The sequence below is a fragment of the Pristiophorus japonicus genome, chromosome 9, assembly GCF_044704955.1.
Source record: "Pristiophorus japonicus isolate sPriJap1 chromosome 9, sPriJap1.hap1, whole genome shotgun sequence".
NCBI lineage: Eukaryota > Metazoa > Chordata > Chondrichthyes > Pristiophoridae > Pristiophorus > Pristiophorus japonicus.
The window spans coordinates 134,408,447-134,428,170 of record NC_091985.1 but is presented as its reverse complement, the minus strand read 5'-3'; the positions used below and the strand labels follow the sequence as shown (position 1 = coordinate 134,428,170).

At 47.8% G+C, this 19,724-nt stretch overlaps 1 protein-coding gene across 1 annotated transcript in view; it reads right to left on the bottom strand.

Annotated features, from left to right (window-relative positions):
- The window catches only part of hao1 (hydroxyacid oxidase (glycolate oxidase) 1), a 116,751-nt gene that overhangs the window by 21,408 nt on the left and 75,619 nt on the right, over positions 1 to 19,724 (bottom strand). Inside the window, exon 4 of the mRNA XM_070888781.1 lies at positions 5,407 to 5,579. Coding sequence (XP_070744882.1) covers positions 5,407 to 5,579 — 173 coding nt within the window. The remainder of the gene's footprint in view (positions 1 to 5,406; positions 5,580 to 19,724) is intronic.

Here is a 19,724-nt window from a genome sequence, read left to right as displayed (position 1 = left end):
TGTCTGTCATGTATTCAACCAGCATTGTAACCCATGTATAAACTGACCTAAGTTGTACACCATGAGAACACTGACCACTAGGTGGGAGACACTCCTAACCTGGACCTTCAGGTATAAAAGGGGAAGCTCCACCCACCTTCATCACTTGAAGGCTAAGGAATAAAGGACAGGTCACAGACTGACCTTCTTGCAAGCATGGGCCTCGTGTGCATTTATACTGTGTAGTAAGGACTTATCAATGGCGACAAGAAACTGGGATTTAAACCACGCGAGCATGGCCACTAGCAGAACAAACGAGAGGTACTGTGTTAAGGAATGGTTGGGACAGAGATTCAACATTGTTAAAGCAGCACACAGTTCTCCAGGCAGACAAGGGCAATCGGGCATGCCCCAACATGTCGCCGAACCCAGAGGGGGAGTTCGACAGAGACAATGGCAAGCTGAACAGCGATTCACGCCATTGCAAGGGACAATGCGGCCAGTAATGGGGCCATCAACACCTGTTAATGGTGCACTCAAGGACAATAACAGGGGCAGTCAGAGACGATCGACTGGCAAGGGACATTTTGTTTCAAACCGCAACTCATGCTGGAGGCGTGGAGGCATACATTCAGCCGGAATTTGCAGAGATGAGCAAAATACCTGCAGAAATTGCAGAAATGGACACTGGGGGAAATCGCTGGAAGCTAAAGTTCAGCGAGTTCATGTGGAGCACGTATACAGTTCATACACCAGGACGCCACCGATAATGATGAAAGTGCTCCTCAATGGCATCCCAGTATCAATGGAGCTAGACACGGGGGCCAGCCAGTCCCTGATGGGTATCAAACAGTTCGAAAAGTTGTGGGCATCCAAGGCCAGGAGGCCAAAATTATCGCCGATTGACGCACAGCTATGGACTTACACAAAGCAGATCATTCTGGTGCTAGGCAGTGCCACGGTAGTTGTGACCCACAAAGATTCGGAGAACAGGTTGCCACTCTGGATTGTCCCAGGGGACGGTCCCGCACTACTGGGGAGGAGTTGGCTTGCTGTCATGAACTGGAAATGGGGCGATGTCAATGCAATTTCCTCTGTGGAGCGAGTATCATGCTCACAGGTCCTGGACAAATTTGACTCATTATTTCAACCCGGCATTGGCACTTTCATGGGGGCCAAGGTAGTGATTCACATAAACCCGGACGCCAGACCAGTACACCACAAGGCCAGAGCGGTGCCGTACGTGATGCGGGAAAAGATAGAAGGCGAATTGGACTGCCTGTTGAGGGAAGGCATCATCTCGCCAGTCGAATTCAGTGACTGGGCGAGCCCGATTGTGCCGGTGCTCAAGGCGGATGGGTCGGTCAGGATATGTGGCGATTACAAGGCCACCATCAATCGGGTGTCACTCCAAGACCAGTACCCGCTACCGAGAGCGGAGGACCTCTTTGCGACGCTATCCGGTGGCAAACTTTTTTCAAAATTGGACCTGACCTCAGCTTACATGACCCAGGAGCTGGCGAGTGAGTCGAAGAAGCTGACCACCATCACGACACACAAGGGGTTGTTTGAGTACAACAGATGTCCGTTCGGGATTCGCTCGGCCGCCGCGAGCTTCCAACGAAATATGGAAAGCCTTCTCAAGTCAATTCCAGGGACGGTGGTTTTTCAGGACGACATCCTCATTACGGGTTACGATACTGAAGAACACCTCCACAACCTGGAGGAGGTGCTACGCAGACTGGACTGGGTAAGTCTGCGACTGAAAAAGGCGAAGTGCGTCTTCCTCGCTCCAGAGGTAGAATTCCTGGGGATGAGGGTAGCAGCAGACGGGATCAGCCCCACTGCATCCAAGACGGAAGCAATCCAGAGAGCACCCAGACCCCGTAACACGACGGAGCTGCGTTCGTTCCTGGGGCTCCTGAACTATTTTGGTAACTTTCTTCCCAAATTGAGCACGCTGCTAGAGCCGCTACACGTGCTCCTACGCAAAGGTCGTGAATGGGTCTGGGGGGACAGCCAGGAAAGGGCTTTTAATAGAGCACGCAATTTGTTATGTTCCAACAATCTGTTAACGCTATATGACCCATGTAAGAAACTTGTGTTAACGTGCGATGCGTCGTCCTATGGTGTCGGGTGTGTGTTGCAGCATGTCAATGCCAAGGGTCAGTTACAGCCGGTAGCTTATGCCTCCAGGAGTCTGTCCCAGGCAGAAAGGGGCTACGGGATGGTAGAAAAGGAGGCGCTCGCATGTATATATGCAGTAAAGAAAATGCACCAGTACCTGTTTGGCAGGAAATTTGAGCTGGAGACAGATCACAAACCCCTAACGTCCCTTTTGGCCGACAACAAGGCCATAAATGCAAACGCATTGGCCTTCATACAGAGGTGGGCACTCACGTTAGCTGCCTATCACTACACAATTCAGCACAGACCGGGCACCGAAAACTGCGCCGATGCACTCAGCAGGCTCCCACTAGCCACCACTGAGGGGGCTACCAAGCATGGTGCTGAGATGGTCATGGCTGTTGAAGCTTTCGGAAGCGAAGGCTCACCCGTGACAGCCCGTCAGATTAAAGTCTGGACAAATAGAGACCCGCTATTGTCTCTAGTCAAGAAATGTGTCCTGAATGGGGACTGGGCAGCCACGTACAGGGCATGCCCTGAGAAATTTAAACCATTTCAGAAGCGCAAGGATGAACTCTCGATTCAGGCCGATTGCCTACTGTGGGGTAACCGTGTAGTCATGCCCCAGATGGGCAGAGAGGTGTTCATCAGAGAACTCCACAATGGGCACCCGGGCATTGTCACGATGAAGGCAATTGCCAGGTCACACGTTTGGTGGCCAGGGATAGACGCAGATCTGGAACTTTGTGTTCGCAGGTGCAACACGTGTGCCCAGCTGGGCCATGCACCCAGGGAAGCCCTCCTTAGCCCTGGCCATGGCCCGCCAAGCCTTGGTCACGCATCCATGTGGACTACGCAGATCCTTTCATGGGGAAAATGTTTTTGGTTGTCGTAGACGCCTACTCCAAATGGATCGAGTGTGACATTTTAAATTCAAGCACATCCTCTACCATGGTCTACGGGCAATGTTCGCCGCCCACGGTCTACCAGACATCTTGGTCAGCGACAATGGCCCGTGCATCACAAGCACTGAATTCCAGGACTTCATGGCAGGCAATGGAATTAACCATGTTAGAACGGCACCGTTCAAGCCGGCCTCAAACGGCCAGGCAGAACGAGCAGTGCAGATAATCAAACAGGGGATGCTCAGATTCCAAGGGGGTTCCCTACAAACCCACCTATCATGCCTCCTGTTGGCCTATAGATCCCGACCACACTCGCTCACAGGGGTTCCACCCACAGAGCTACTAATGAAAAGGACGCTCAAAACCCGATTATCCCTTATACACCCCACTATGAAAGAAATTGTCGAGAGCAGGCGCCAGTCACAATATCACTACCATGACAGGAATGCGAGGGCACGATGTATTGATGTAAATGATCCTGTTTTTGTCCTCAACTACGCTGCAGGGCCCAAATGGCTCACAGGCACTGTGGTTGCCAAAGAGGGAAATAGGATTCTGGTAGTTAAACTTACCAATGGACAAATCTGCCGCAAACATGTGGATCAAACAAAAAGGAGGTTCAGCAACCCCACAGAAGAAGCAGAGGAAGAACACGATATAGAGTTCACTCCACCACAGGTGACCGAACACCGGAACCAAAGGGAGGAGAGCCCAGTCACTGTGGGCAGTCCGGACAGGCCTGAGGCACTGCAAACAGCAGACACTCAGGCCAGCGCCCAACAACCGGAGCCCCAACTCAGGCGCTCTACAAGGGAGCGTAAACCACCAGAGAGACTCAACCTGTGATCCCAATAAGACTTTGGAGGGGGAGGTGATGTCATGTATTCAACCAGCATTGTAACCCATGTATAAACTGACCTAAGTTGTACACCGTGAGAACACTGACCACTAGGTGGAAGACACTCCTAACCTGGACCTTCAGGTATAAAAGGGGAAGCTCCACCCACCTTCATCACTTGAAGGCTAAGGAATAAAGGACAGGTCACAGACTGACCTTCTTGCAAGCATGGGCCTCGTGTGCATTTATACTGTGTAGTAAGGACGTATCAAATGTCCTTCTCCCGGGGATGCGGAGGGTCTGTCTACAGAAATCTTGACAGATTGGAAAAGCTGGTTTTCGGGTCCGTGTGCACTTTGTAATTTTGGGCCCATTAAACCGAGATCCGGTCTGCTCTCTCAGGTGGTTGTAAAAGATCCCATGGCACTGTTTCGAAGAAGAACAGGGGAGTTCTCTCTGGTGTTCTGGCCAATATTTATCCCTCAAATAACATCACTGAAGTAGATTGTATGGTTATTGTCATGTTGTTGTTTTTGGGAGCTTGTTGTTTGCAAATTGACTGCCGTATTTCCTACATCACAACTGTGACTACACTCCAAAAAGTACTTCACTGGCTGTAAAGCGCTTTGGGATGTCCGGTGATCGTGAAAGGTGCTATATAAATGCAAGTCTTTCTTTCTGTTCTTTTTGTTCACTGTCACAAATAGATTGTATTACTAGAAAAGCTTTCAATAGACTCAGCAGCAGATGGCAGATTTCACCATTGCTCAGGCATCATGCAGACAAGTGATTATTTACTGAGGAGAATAAAGCAACAACAACAACTTGAATTTATATAGCGCCTTTAAAGTAGTAAAATGTCCCAAGGCACTTCACAGGAATGTTATAAAACAAAATTTGACACCGAGCCACACAAGGAGATTTTAGGGGTGATGACCAAAAGCTTGGTCAAAGAGGTAGGTTTTAAGGGAGGAGAGAGAGCTAGAGAGGCAGATAGGTCTAGGAAGGGAATTCCAGAGCTTAGGGCCTTGTCAGCTGAAGGTGTGGCCTCCAATGGTGAAGCGATTAATATCAGGGATGCTCAAGAGGGTAGAATTAGAGGAGTGCAGATATCTTGGAGGGTTGTGGGGCTGTAAGAGATTACAGAGATAGGGAATAGCGAGGCCATGGAAGGATTGGAAAACAAGTTTGAGAATTTTAAAATCGAAGCGTTGCTTAACTGAGAGCCAATATAGATCAGCGAGCACAGGGGTGATGGGCGAACGTGACTTGGTTCAAGTTAGGACACGGGCAGCCAAGTTTAAAACACCGCAAAAGGTAAAATATGACTTTTAAAATATCATAAATCACTCAACTGTCACTTCCCATAAATCACTTTTAAAGATTCATTTGGAAAACAGGTAACAAGAGAAGGAAGTTAGGCAGGAAGGAAGTGTGTGTTTATTTTGTGTCCCAGCTCACCCGGGAACTCCTTTGGCAGGAGGCAAAGCTCAGTGCTTGAATTGAACTTGCTGTGCTACACCTGAAAGAAAGAGTGCCTTTGGACAAGTTACTTACCTCGCAAGATGCCTTTGAGAACAATGGGCAGTTTTGTCAGTTCTCTCAGCCAGTCAATGTCCTCCCATTTTATAGAGGGGTCGATAGCATTAGCTGTGTATACGGCCAGCCCACTATCCTCTCCATAGTCCTGCTTGGAAAATGCCAAATCGAGAGTCTCGAAGTTTGCCATCCTGAAAACAAACAGTTCACATCAAGAAGCTTGGCTTCATCCATTAATAATCATGCAAATAGATTGATAGACAGTGAGGCAGAGAGACAGACAGACATTTGACCCAATGAACCTGCCATGTAAGTTTGTTACTTATAAGAAACATAAGAAGTAGCAGCAGGAGTAGGCCATCCAGCCCATCGAGCCTGCTTCGCCATTCAACAGCGTATGGCTGCTCGATTGTGTTAATCCGAGTTCCCTGCCTTTTCTCCCCATCCCTTAAACATCCTGACTTCCAACTTACATATCACCCCTTTAGACACCTCAATTGATTCAGCCTTCTGATGTATTGCACTCTATATCCTCGCAACCGTTATTGTCAGGAAATTATGCTGGATTATTTTTTACTCAGCTTGACATAACTCCGAAATTTATGTCCCCTTGTACACAGATGGATGTACAGATTGATTGGTCTATATGGCAAAATATTCCTCCCGTTTTTCGGGTTGTATCGAGGATGCAGGAAATGCTGCAAAATCCCAACCCACCGGATTTGCGCCGAGTTAGGTCCCAATTCATTTTCTAATAAACAGGACGAGCAACATTAGAAACATCCACCTCAACTGGATGTGCGCCACATTTTTATATTAATTTAGGGGCAGTTCGGCTTACATATCACTTTCCACAGTTCTGGCATCCAGGATATCTGACATAAAGTGTTGCAAGACAACAGTAAAGCAATATAAATGGTAAGTGGATTTTGGGGCAATTTTAAACAAGTTTTTAAATTTTTTATCCTCTTGCACTTCGCTTCCCATGAGCCTTTGTGTCAATTGGTGAGGTTTTTTTGCCCCAATATCACTATTGGCACCCTGGGTTTCCCAATGGGAATTCCCCTATCTAATGACACCCAAATCTGAAGAGGCGTGATGACTTTTTGTTGGCGCACTTAATGCTGGTGGACGCTCCACTTCTCAAAGCAAGATGTAATAGCAGGTCCCATTAGTATTAATGCCTTACTAACTGTAATGTCAGAAGAAGCATGCTTTGTGTCATACTTTCTATGGCACTGCATGAAAGAAGGCATGCCCCACAGATTAGGCAGGGAGGTAGAAAAGGGAGGGAGGGAAGGAGAGAAGGAGAGAAGGAAGGAGGGAAATATTGTGTTCCTAACACAGATGAGGCTGCAAACAGGGAGGTTAAAGTAACAGTGACATCAGTCTTTATTAAGACACTCCAGAGTGAGGAACAGGCCTTAGGGGCCGGCTTATATACAGTGCTCCCAAGGGATGCTGGGATCCCTTGGGACTACAGGGGATGCACTCCCTGGTGACGGAACATGGGAGTGCATGCTTTACAGATACACAACATAACTCCCCTGCAAAGTCAAAATGAAAACTACTTACAAGGTGAGGCGGTCGGGAGCCTTTCTTTCCCTGGTGGACCGCCTCGGTACAAATGTCTGTTCTGGTGTGTTGGCTGTGCCCTCGCTGGGCTAGCGTGTTGTTGGCCATGTAGGGCTGCTGGGTAAGCCTGGAATTGCTGGGCTGTTGGGCGTGATGGGTTCGATTTCCTGGTCGCGGGTGATGTCTTTGATCCTTTGGGTGTGTGTTGTGGGCTCGAAAAAGGTGGAGTCTGCTGTGGGTTGTTCAGGGCAGTCTGTGAACCGCAGTCTCGTTTGGTCCAGGTGCTTTCTGCAAATTTGTCCAATGTCTAGTTTGACTACAAACACCCTACTCCCTTCTTTAGCTATCATCATGCCCGTGATCCACTTGGGACCATGTCCATAGTTTATAGCACATTCACAGGGTCATTCAGATCAATTTCCCGTGACACAGTGGCGCGACCATCGTTTACAATTTTGTTGCTGCCGCCTGCTCTCTACCTGGTCATGCAGGTTGGGGTGAACCAGCAAGAGTCTGGTTTTAAGTGTCCTTTTCATGAGTAGCTCAGCTGGGGGCACCCATGTGAGCGAGTGGGGTCTCGTACGGTAGTTGAGCAGTACTCGGGACAGGCGGGTTTGGAGTGAGCCTTCTGTGACTCGTTTAAGGCATTGTTTGATGGTTTGTACTGCCCGCTCTGCCTGCCCATTGGAGGCTGGTTTAAATGGGGCCAAGGTGACATGTTTGATCCCATTGTGGGTCATGAATTCTTTAAATTCGGCACTGGTGAAACATGGCCCGTTGTCACTGACCAGTATGTCAGGCAGGCCGTGGGTGGCAAACATGGCCCTCAGGCTTTCAATGGTGGCAGTGGCGGTGTTTCCCGACATTATTTCACATTCAATCCAGTTTGAAAAAGCATCCACCACCACCAGGAACATTTTACCGAGAAACGGGACCGCATAGTCAACATGGATCCTTGACCATGGTCTGGAGGGCCAGGACCACAAACTTAGTGGTGCCTCTCTGGGCGCGTTGCTCAACTGAGCACACACGCTGCATTGCCGTACACAGGACTCTAAGTCAGTGTCGATAACAGGTCACCACACATGGGATCTGGCTATCGCTTTCATCATTACTATACCAGGGTCTGTGCTGTGGCATTCCGAGATGACCGTCTCCCTGTCCTTTTTGGGTAGCACTACGCAGTTACCCATAACAGGTAGTCTGCCTGAATGGACAGCTCATCCTTCCGCCACTGGAACGGCTTGATTAGCTCTTGCATTTCAACGGAGATGCTGGTCCAGCTCCCATGCAGCACACAATTTTTTACTAGGGACAGCAGAGAATCTTGGCTGGTCCAAGTCCTAATCTGGCGGGCCGTGACAGGTGATTTATCATTTTCAAACACTTCCATGACCATCAAGAAGTCTGCAGGCTGCGCCACCATCAACAAGTTTGCAGGCTGCGCCATTTCCACCCCCGTGGTGGGCAATGGTAGTCGACTGAGAGCATCCGCACAGTTCTCGGCGCCTGGCTGTGGTGGATGGTATAGTTATACGCTGATAGCGCGAGTGCCCACCTTTGTATGCGGGCTGAGGCATTAGTATTTATCCCCTTGTTTTCAGCGAACAGGGATATGAGGGGCTTGTGATCGGTTTCCAGCTCAAATTTGAGGCCAAACAGGTACTGATGCATTTTCTTTACCCCTAACACACACGCTAATGCCTCTTTCTCAATCATGCTGCAGGCCCTCTCGGCCTTAGACAAGCTCCTGGAAGCATAGGTGACAGGTTGCAACATCCCCGCAACGTTAGCTTGTTGTAATACACATTCGATTCCGTACGATGACGCATCACATGCTAGCACACGTCTTTTACACGGGTTATACAATACAAGCAGCTTGTTGAAGCATAAGATGTTTCTGGCTTTCTCAAAAGCAATTACCGGTACTTGTGTTTTTCCCCATACCCAGTTCTCACCTTTACGCAATAACACATGTAAGGGCTTTAAGAGGGTGCTTAACCCCGGTAGGAAGTTACCAAAATAGTTCAGGAGTCCCAGGAACGACCGCAGCTCCGTGACGTTCTGTGGCCTGGGCGCGTTCCTGATAGCCTCTGTCTTGGCGTCTGTGGGCCGAATGCCATCCGCCGCGATCTTTCTCCCAAAAAACTCCACTTTCGTTGCCATGTCGACGCATTTCGACCTCTTTAGCCGCAGCCCTATGCGATCCAGTTGCTGGAGGACCTCCTCCAGGTTTTGTAGGTGCTCGGCAGAGTCCCGACCAGTGACCAATATGTCGTCCTGAAAAACCACCGAGCGTGGTACCGACTTGAGTAGGCTCTCCATGTTTCTCTGGAAGATCGCTGCAGCCGACTGAATTCTAAACGGGCATCTGTTGTAGATGAACAGTCCCTTGTGCGTGTTGATGCAGGTGAGGCCCTTCAAAGACTCCTCCAGCTCCTGCGTCATGTAGGCCAAAGTCAGGTCGAGCTTGGTGAACGTCTTGCCTTCTGCCAGTGTCATCTGCCTTAGGTAGCGGGTATTGGTCCTGTAGCGAGAAACGATTAATAGTTACTTTATAATCGCCGCAAATCGTGCCATCTCTTTTGAGTACTGGAACAATCGGGTTGGCCCACTCGTTGAATTCCTTGGGGAGATGATGCCCTCGCATTGCAGCCTGTCCAGCTCGATTTCCACTCTCTCCCTCATCATGTGAGGTACCGCTCGCGCCTTGTGGTGAATGGGTCGTGCCTCTGGGACTAAGTGGATCCGCACCTTCACCCCGGAAAAGTTTCCAATGCCTGGCTCAAAAAGGGAAGGAAATTTGTTAAGAACCTGGGTACATCAGGCCTCATCGACATGTGATAGCGCTTGGATGTCATCCCAGTTCCAGCGGATTTTGCCTAGCCAGCTTCTTCCAAGCAGTTTGGGGCCATCGCCCGGGACAATCCAGAGTGCCAGTTCATGCACCGTGCCCTCGTAGGTGACCTTGACCATGGCACTGCCCAGGACAGAGATAAGCTCTTTGGTGTACGTTCTCAGTTTCATGTGGATGGGCTGGTCTGAGTGCCCTGTTGCACCACAGTCTCTCAAACATCTTTTTACTCATGATGGATTGGCTAGCGCCAGTGTCCAGTTCCACGGCTACGGGTAAGCCATTCAATTTTACATTTATCATTATCGGTGGACATTTCGTCGAAAATGTGTGCACCCCATGTACTTCAGCATCTGCCTCCTCTCTCTGAGGCTCAAAATTGCTTTGATCCACCATGGACCAATCTTCCTGTGCCACGTGGTGGTTATCAGGTTTTGCAGAGCTTGCAGCTCGTCTGAAAACTCGTTGGAGTTGCCCCATTGTTCCACAGCTCTTGCAAACATACCCTCTGAAGCGACATGAATGGCCTTGCATTCATCCTTTGTTGTGGACTCTGAGTCATCTGGGTCACCTGAGGCCTGCTGGCAGTTGCAGACTCGTGGGTTCTGCCCTGTACATTTCTGCTCGCAAACACAGTTCCAGTTAATTTATGAACATTGCTAGCACTTGTGTGCTTAGAGATTTGTTTGGTGTTATCATTGGTGGACATAAACGCCTGTGCTATCGCAATGGCCTTACTCAGGGCCAGTGTCTCTACAGTCAAAAGTTTTTGTAGGATGCTCCCATGGCCAATGCCCAGTACAAAAAAGTCTCTGAGCATTTGCTCCAGGTAGCCATCAAACTCACATTGTCCTACAAGTCACCTTAGCTCGGTGACGTAGCTCGCCACTTCCTGACCTTCAGATCGCTGGCATGTGTAGAACCGATACCTCGCCATCAGCATGCTCTCCCTCGGGTTAAGATGCTCCTGAACCAGTGTGCATAGCTCCTCATATGACTTATCTGTGGGTTTCACTGGGGCCAGAAGATTCTTCATGAGGCTGTAGGTCGGTGCCCTGCAGACCGTGAGGAGGACCGCTCTCATTTTTGCAGCGCTTCCTTCTCTGTCCAGCTTCTTGGCTACAAAGTACTGGTCTAGCCGTTCGACATAGGCTTCCCAGTTCTCACCCTCCGAGAACTTCTCCAGGATGCCCACAGTTTGCTGCATCTTTGCGTTGGATTCGTATACTCGTCGCCAGTTATTGTGTTCCTAACACAGATGAGACTGCACACAGGGAAGTTAAAGTAACAGTGACCTCAGTCTTTAATAAGACATTCCAGAGTGAGGAACAGGCCTTAGGGGCCGGCTTATATACAGTGCTCCCAAGGGATGCTGGGATCCCTCGGGACTTCAGGAGATGCACTCTCTGGTGGCGGAATATGGGAGTGCATGCTTTACAGATACACAACAGGAAGGAGGGAGGGAAGGAAGGAGGGAAGGACGGTGGGAAGGAAGGAGAGAAGTAAGAGGGAAGGAAGGAAAGAAGAAAGGAGGGAAGGAAGGAGGAAAGGAATGAGGGAAGGAAGGAGAGAAGGAAAGAAGGAGCAAAGAAAGGGGAGAAGTAAGGAAGGAAGGAAGGAAGGAAGGAAGGACAGTTACAAGAAATAGGAACTAAATCAGCAACACAGAATTGCAATCCAAGCAGCTTTATGTTCTATGTCGTTTTAAGAGTGATACATCAAAATAGGTCATATTTAAAAACCAAAAGAAAGTTCATTCCCAATGAATGTGAACCAGTATCTGGGGATATTGCTGGTATCAGTCAATGACCAAGGGTCTCCAACATGGGCCACATGCAGCTCACAACTCTTGGAAGTTCAGATCAGAAAACCCAAGGCAACTTAATTCTATTAAATGTACATGCATATATTTCTTACTCGCTGGACTAAATCTTGCTAACTTGGAAGTTTGGAAAGGGTAGCTCTTCGCACTAATATATTATTCATGGATAAATCCTAACTCAGGACATCGTGGTCTGCTATTACCTGCAGCTTGTAAATGAATAAGCACATTCATTTGTGGCCATGAGTTTCCATTTCTACTTGCCGACCCGCAATCCTCCATCCGTTACAGTGAATGGGCAGAAGGTCGTGAGCTAATCGATGTAGAATTGGAAAACACTGGTCTATATGTGACCCATGAATTTTGATAGCATGCACCCGAGTCAAAAGGCTTGGGCATTCCTACTGTAAATTATATGACTACAATTCCCATTAACTACAAGCTCCTTATGTTCTTTCTTTTTTCTCTGGAACCTTGGGCTAGACTTTTTGGGCGATATTTCCGGCCTTAGTGCTTTTTTTATTTTTCAGGATCACTGGAATATCGCCCATTTTAAAAACTGCTAGTTTCGCCCTTTTAATTTGGGCGATAGCCGTAGCGATGTGAATTGGGCGATAGCGATGTATTCAGTCGTACAAGGCCGGCATCCATAGCCATAGCCGTTCTGCGCATGCGTGGTTTTTTTAAGGCAAATAACTTTTCCTGCGGTTTGTGGGGTCAGGGGTCATCTGCGCATGCTCAGAAGGCAAAGGGAGGGAGAGAGAGAAGGAAGGTTTGTGTGGAGTCATTTTTTGAAGGAATTGATAAGCAGATAAGATGGAGATGGAGCATGAGGAGTTGGGAGAGAGTGTTGAGGAGGTTGCAGGGAGAAGAAGGGTGAAAGCCTTCTCCAAAGAGCCGAACAAGGCCTTAACCCACGAGGTGGAGACTCGGTGGGGCCAATTAACCCGAGGTGGGCGTGGGAAGCCTCCCCCTCGGATATACCAGCGAATATGGGCGGATATCGCCGCTATAGTGTCATCTGTGGCCCATGATAGGCGAGAGGCAGACCAATGCCGCAGCACTGGAACAGTCTTGTTTCATCAGCAAGAGTAAGTATTAAATTATTAAATTTATAATTGTCATGATGCACTGACCCATTAATTAGAATGTAAATCTGCCAGATTGTAATTAATCTGGGTAATCTTGGGTAGCTTCCCTGTTAAGATTTGGACTGGGATCGGAACCAGAGCCCTTTTACTCTAATGTTGCTGAGATGTCTTAAACTTAGTCGACAGAATTAATTATTATTTAAACACTCTGATCGAAAATTGGAAGGAATGACTAGAAACAGACGGACCGCAAACACTCGACATTTCTACCACTTTAGTTTAGAAGGAGAATTATTCAATTATATCGCTGCTTGTGTGCTGTGAGCAACTCTTTAACTTGGGCACCATCTCCTTTTTGGTTAGGTTGGTGGATGGGGCCATGACTGAGCACTGAGGGGACCGCTCAGCTTTGCCCAGACTGTGTGAGTCTCTCTGGCTGCTGTCATTCACACAGTAACCCAGCCTGGACTGGAGGAGAGCTGCCCTGGCTCACTGTATGCCCTGGGACACTTTGGGACATTAGCTCCGGCCACACGGAGGTCTCCGAGCACAGCCCAGGGACACGGTACCCCCTCCCATTATGGTCCTGTCATTGCCGAGCTCACCAGCGGTCCTGATTCTCCCCCCACCCCTCGGGGACTTCCATCGATTCCAATAAGCCACCTCCCTCCCCTCAGGCACCAAATGGCACGGCCCGTGGATGGGGCCTTTCCTGAAGATTGTACGCGAGAGGGTTGGTGTCAAGCATTAGTTGCTACATACGATCTTATAAAATATTTTTTCAGAACGTGGATGTTAAAACTATGCATCAATTGGATACAAACCGTATTAGCATATAACTTTAACATTAATGATGAATAGCATGTGGGGTGAATAATTGTGGATTACAATATCTGTTGTGTTTCTGTAATAGTACCTGGGCAATGAGCCATGCTCGTCACATTTGCAGAGGAAGATATCTAAGAATCGGGCAGAGCGGAGGTAGACTGGAGGAGGGTCCGCTGACCTTCACCCTATGACCGATCTGGAGGAGCTTGCCGCAGCGTTAGTGGACACCCATAATCGTTCTGTCACCCGTGGTGGTGCAGATCTTGTTGTTGTGCCACGTGAGTAATGTGTAAAGCAGTGTTAAACCAGTGGTAATTTAAAGTAATTTAATGCCATTTGATTATAATACATGAATGATGTAATGTTATGGCATGCAGCTTCTGTACTCTTATGTTAATCATATGTAACATCCCTCGTTCACATTTATTACAGTAGTGTTGTTCCTCGTACATATGCCTGCGCAGCGCAAGCATTCTTATGTCTCCCCTTCTCTTCTACTAACCGTAATTATGTTTTCCACCTCCCCAGGCTCCCCAGGGCCCTGGAGCATCACCCCAACCGCTGCAGGTTATGCTGATCACTGGGGAAGAAGAACATACGACCGAGGAGGAGGAAGGTGAGCCGGAAGAGTAATGAGAGAGGATTAATTAGCAATTTTGATGTGCAAGGGGAAGTGTGACCATAATATGGTAGAATTCTTTATTAAGATGGAGAATGATACAGTTAATTCAGAGACTAGGGTCCTGAACTTAAAGAAATGTAACTTCGATGGTATAAGACGTGAATTTGCTAGGATAGACTGACAAATGATACTTAAAGGGTTGACGGCGGAGAGGCAATGGCAGACATTTAAAGATCATGTGAATGAACTTCAACAATTGTATATCCCTGTCTGGCGTAAAAATAAAATGGGGAAGGTGGCTCAACCGTGGCTAACAAGGGAAATTAGGGATAGTGTTAAATCCAAGGAAGAGGCATATAAATTGGCCAGAAAAAGCAGCAAACCTGAGGACTTGTAGAAATTTAGAATTGAGCAGAGGAGGACAAAGGGTTTAATTAGGAGGGGGGAAATAGAGTATGAGAGGAAGCTTGCTGGGAACATAAAAACTGACTGCAAAAGCTTCTATAGCTATGTGAAGAGAAAAAGATTAGTGAAGACAAACGTAGGTCCCTTGCAGTCAGAATCAGGTGAATTTATAATGGGGAACAAAGAAATGGCAGACCATTGAACAAATACTTTGGTTCTGTCTTCACGAAGGAAGACACATATAATGGCATGTTGGCCTTCATAGTGAGAGGATTTGAGTATAGGAGCAGGGAGGTCTTACTGCAGTTGTACAGGGCCTTGGTGAGGCCACACCTTGAATATTGTGTACAGTTTTGGTCTCCTAATCTGAGGAAGGACATTCTTGCTATTGAGGGAGTGCAGTGAAGGTTCACCAGACTGATTACCAGGATGGCAGGACTGACATATGAAGAAAGACTGGATCAACAAGGCTTATATTCACTGGAATTTAGAAGAATGAGAGGGGATCTCATAGAAACATGTAAAATTCTGATGGGATTGGACAGGTTAGATGCAGGAAGAATGTTCCCGATGTTGGGGAAGTCCAGAACCAGGGGTCACAGTCTAAGGATAAGGGGTAAGCCATTTTGGACTGAGATGAGGAGAAACCTCTTCACCCAGAGAGTGGTGAACCTGTGGAATTCTCTACCATAGAAAATTGTTGAGGCCAGTTCGTTAGATATATTCAAAAGGGAGTTAGACGTGGCCCTTACGGTTAAAGGGATCAAGGGGTATGGAGAGAAAGCGGGAATGGGGTACTGGTGTTGCATGATCAGCCATGATCATATTGAATAGTGGTGTAGGCTCGAAGGACCGAATGGCCTACTCCTGCACCTAGTTTCTATGTTTCTATGTTTCTATCTGTGGTACCTGTGACCACGTCACCCTCAACGGATGGAGTAGGGGGGCCAAGCGGCTTGCAGCAGGGAATGCCGAGTTGTCCAGTGCCCACGACGACCCTGTGGAGGTTGGGTCGGCGAGGTAGGCACGCGCTGCGATGGGCGGATGTCAATGATGTCATGGTGTCACTGTCGAGGGCGAGCATCGACATAGGTCGAGAACTCCTCCAGGCGCTTGGTGGGTTGACCGGCAACATTGCTACACTATCTGCCAGAATATCGGAGGGCATGGGGCAGATGGTTGCAGCAATGGGGCTAACGACCGATTCTGTCGATGCTTAGTGGCACGCGATAGTTTCGGGATACGGCACTGTACCCCAATGTGCTGTTCCACCAACCAGCACGACAGATGCGAGACAGGAGGAGAACTTCCTTCTGACTCGTTGGACCTTTATTCGCAAATGTTTTCTCCTAGATCCACTGAGGTCATTCTGCCAATGTCAGCACCCCACCCCTCCACTCCCACCCACCCCTGCCCCCCCCCCACACACACAGCAGCAGCCCTGAGGTGATCTGCTGCAAGACTTCTTGTTTCCGTTACTAAGAGGGAAAGTGGGGGTTATGACGAGGGAGGTAAAGTTAGAGGTGGAAGTGTGGCCGCAGGTAGGGGGGGGACACCATATATTATTGTTATATTATTATTTTTTAAAATTTGTTGACTGTTGGGGATGGTGGGAGGGTGTTATTGTTAGATTGTTCTTGAAAAAATGTTATTGACTGTTGGGGGTTGGGGGGTGAGTGTTATAGTTTGTTAAAAAATATTTTAAATCAGTCGTTAAATTATTAAAATGTTTTATTTAACTTTACAATTGTTGTGAGGTGCCTTCTAATAACATACGGTAAAACAACAATACAAGGGTTGCAAACAATGGCCATGGTCAACCCAGGCCAGGCAAGGATGAAATGTAACGCAACTGTAACTGTCACTAATATAACTTCACGCAAAGCATTCATTTATGAGCTGCTGAAGCAACAGTTTTGCAGCTGCGTAACTACCATGGGGCTTTTCCAGTGGTGTGGGGGTGCGTGGGGGCATGGGTTCATCTCCAGGCTGATTGACCTCCCCGAGGTCCTCGTCCTCCTCCTTGTCCTCCTCTTCCACCTCCCTTCTCGCCTGAGGTGGACCGGCAATCTCATCTGGTAATTGTTGTCCTCTCCTGATAGCTAGGTTAAGCAACATGCAGCATGAACTCAGCGACTTGCTTCGGGTTGTATTGTAGATTGCCTCCTGTGTGGTCCAGGCATCTGAAGCGCTGCTTCAGAACTCCAATTGTCTTTTCGACAATATTGCATGTGGTTATATGGCTATGTGCACTTCTTGGCTTCTGTCTGGGACTTATGCAGGGGGTCATGTGCCAGCTGGCAAGACCATATCCTTTATCCCCCAGAATCCAACCGTGACTTTGTGGCTGACTCTTAAACAGGTCAGAGACAGTGCTTTCACGCAAGATGTGCACATCATGGATGCTCCCTGAAAAATTTGCATTTACTGCCATGATTATTTGCTTGTGGTCGACAACGAGCTGCACATTCCAGGAGTGGAATCCCTTTCAGTTCCGAAACACCTCTGCAACCTGTGAAGGTGCTCGCAGGGCAATGTGCATACAGTCTATTGCTCCCTGCACCTTGGGGAAGTTTGCTATTCTCGAGAACCCCAACGCCTTCTCACTCTGTACCTCCCTGGTCATAGGGACGATGATAAAGTCCATCCTGCATGCAAGAAGGGCTTCAGTCACTTGTCGAATGCAGCAATGTTTGGCATGCTGAGAGATACTGCAAATGTCACCAGCTGAGGCCTGAAAGGAGCCCGATGCGTAGAAGGAAAGTGCCGCAGTAACCTCAACCTCAATGGGCAATGTGATCCTGATGGTGCTGGTAGGCTGCAGATCTCCCTTACTTAGCTGGCATATCTCACTGGTGGCCTCCTTTCGGAATCGCAGCCTTCTAACACATGTATGATTGGACAAGTCCGGGTATGATCGCTTATCCCTGTAAATGCGTTGAGTGTAACGTCTCTTCCTCCTCAGCAGTCTGCCACCTCTTTGATTGGGCACATAATGCTCTTCAATGAACCTTCTCCCATCTCTATTCTGCAGCATGTGAGTAATCATCAATACTGGTTGAGAAATTAGAGGCCCCATCACTATAAATCACTATAAATGACCTAATCTGTCTTCTTAAATTGTCCTCAACATATACAAAGTGATTAGATGATTGGAAAGATTCAAAAAGCCCTTAAAATCACCCACGGATTACTTCTCCTCCCAACCACTTCAAGCAGCCTTTTATTAAAGATCCTCCGAGTTACAAAATGGCATCCATACTGCCGAGTTAAGGTCAGGTGAGTGCAGCTTTTCTTGAGCGTCTTTTTGGGCGCGCGTCATTTAGGCGAATTATGGGTGAAATGCCGAAAGTAGCGCTCGCCGATAATCGGGCGCTAATTTCCATTATAACCAGTATTCTAAGCCTTGCACGAGATGACCGTCATTTAAAAAAAATAGGCCGGGCGATTCAGCTCATTCCTGTTGCGCCGGCGATAAATGGGCGATAATCGGGCGCTAGTTTCCATTTTTCATCAAATATAGACGATAGCCTGAATCTCAGCGCTTATATGGGCACTAAATGGGTGCTAAATGGGCAATGATGTGCTGAAAGTCTAGCCCCTTGTGTTTTGATCATTCTTTAAGCAAATCATATCCTTAAAGTGATGCCACAATTGTTTTGGGTAGTTCTAGACAAAAGAATGACAAGAGTACATTTTTATCAGAAGCTCTAAAAACAAAAATTGCCCAACTATATCTGATCACATCTCTCAGTGATGTCAAAGAGTTTCACGTAAACTTGGGTTTCTATAGAATCATATTATGTCCTCAGGATGTCCCAAAGTGCTTTGCAACCAATGAATTTGTTTTGAAGTACAGTTACTGTTGTTAAGTAGGCAAATTATGTTGAAATGAGGTTACTGTAGTTATGTATTGACTCTGGATCAGTTCCTATGGAGTGGAGGGTAGCCAATGTAACCCCACTTTTTAAAAAAGGAGGGAGAGAGAAAACAGGGAATTATAGACCGGTCAGCCTGACCTCAGTAGTGGGTAAAATGATGGAATCAATTATTAAGGATGTCATAGCAGTGCATCTGGAAAATGGTGACATGATAGGTCCAAGTCAGCATGGATTTGTGAAAGGGAAATCATGCTTGACAAATCTTCTGGAATTTTTTGAGGATGTTTCCAGTAAAGTGGACAAAGGAGAACCAGTTGATGTGGTATATTTGGACTTTCAGAAGGCTTTCGACAAGGTCCCACACAAGAGATTAATGTGCAAAGTTAAAGCACATGGGATTGGGGGTAGTGTGCTGACGTGGATTGAGAACTGGTTGTCAGACAGGAAGCAAAGAGTAGGAGTAAACGGGTACTTTTCAGAATGGCAGGCAGTGACTAGTGGAGTGCCGCAAGGTTCTGTGCTGGGGCCCCAGCTGTTTACATTGTACATTAATGATTTAGACGAGGGGATTAAATGCAGTATCTCCAAATTTGCGGATGATACTAAGTTGGGTGGCAGTGTGAGCTGCGAGGAGGATGCTATTAGGTTGCAGAGTGACTTGGATAGGTTAGGTGAGTGGGCAAATGCATGGCAGATGAAGTATAATGTGGATAAATGTGAGGTTATCCACTTTGGTGGTAAAAACAGAGAGACAGACTATTATCTGAATGGTGACAGATTAGGAAAAGGGAAGGTGCAACGAGACCTGGGTGTCATGGTACATCAGTCATTGAAGGTTGGCATGCAGGTACAGCAGGCGGTTAAGAAAGCAAATGGCATGTTGGCCTTCATAGCGAGGGGATTTGAATACAGGGGCAGGGAGGTGTTGCTACAGTTGTACAGGGCCTTGGTGAGGCCACACCTGGAGTATTGTGTACAGTTTTGGTCTCCTAACTTGAGGAAGGACATTCTTGCTATTGAGGGAGTGCAGCGAAGGTTCACCAGACTGATTCCCGGGATGGCGGGACTGACCTATCAAGAAAGATTGGATCAATTGGGCTTGTATTCACTGGAGTTCAGAAGAATGAGAGGGGACCTCATAGAAACATATAAAATTCTGACGGGTTTAGACAGGTTAGATGCAGAAAGAATGTTCCCAATGTTGGGGAGGTCCAGAACCAGGGGTCACAGTCTGAGGATAAGGGGTAAGCCATTTAGG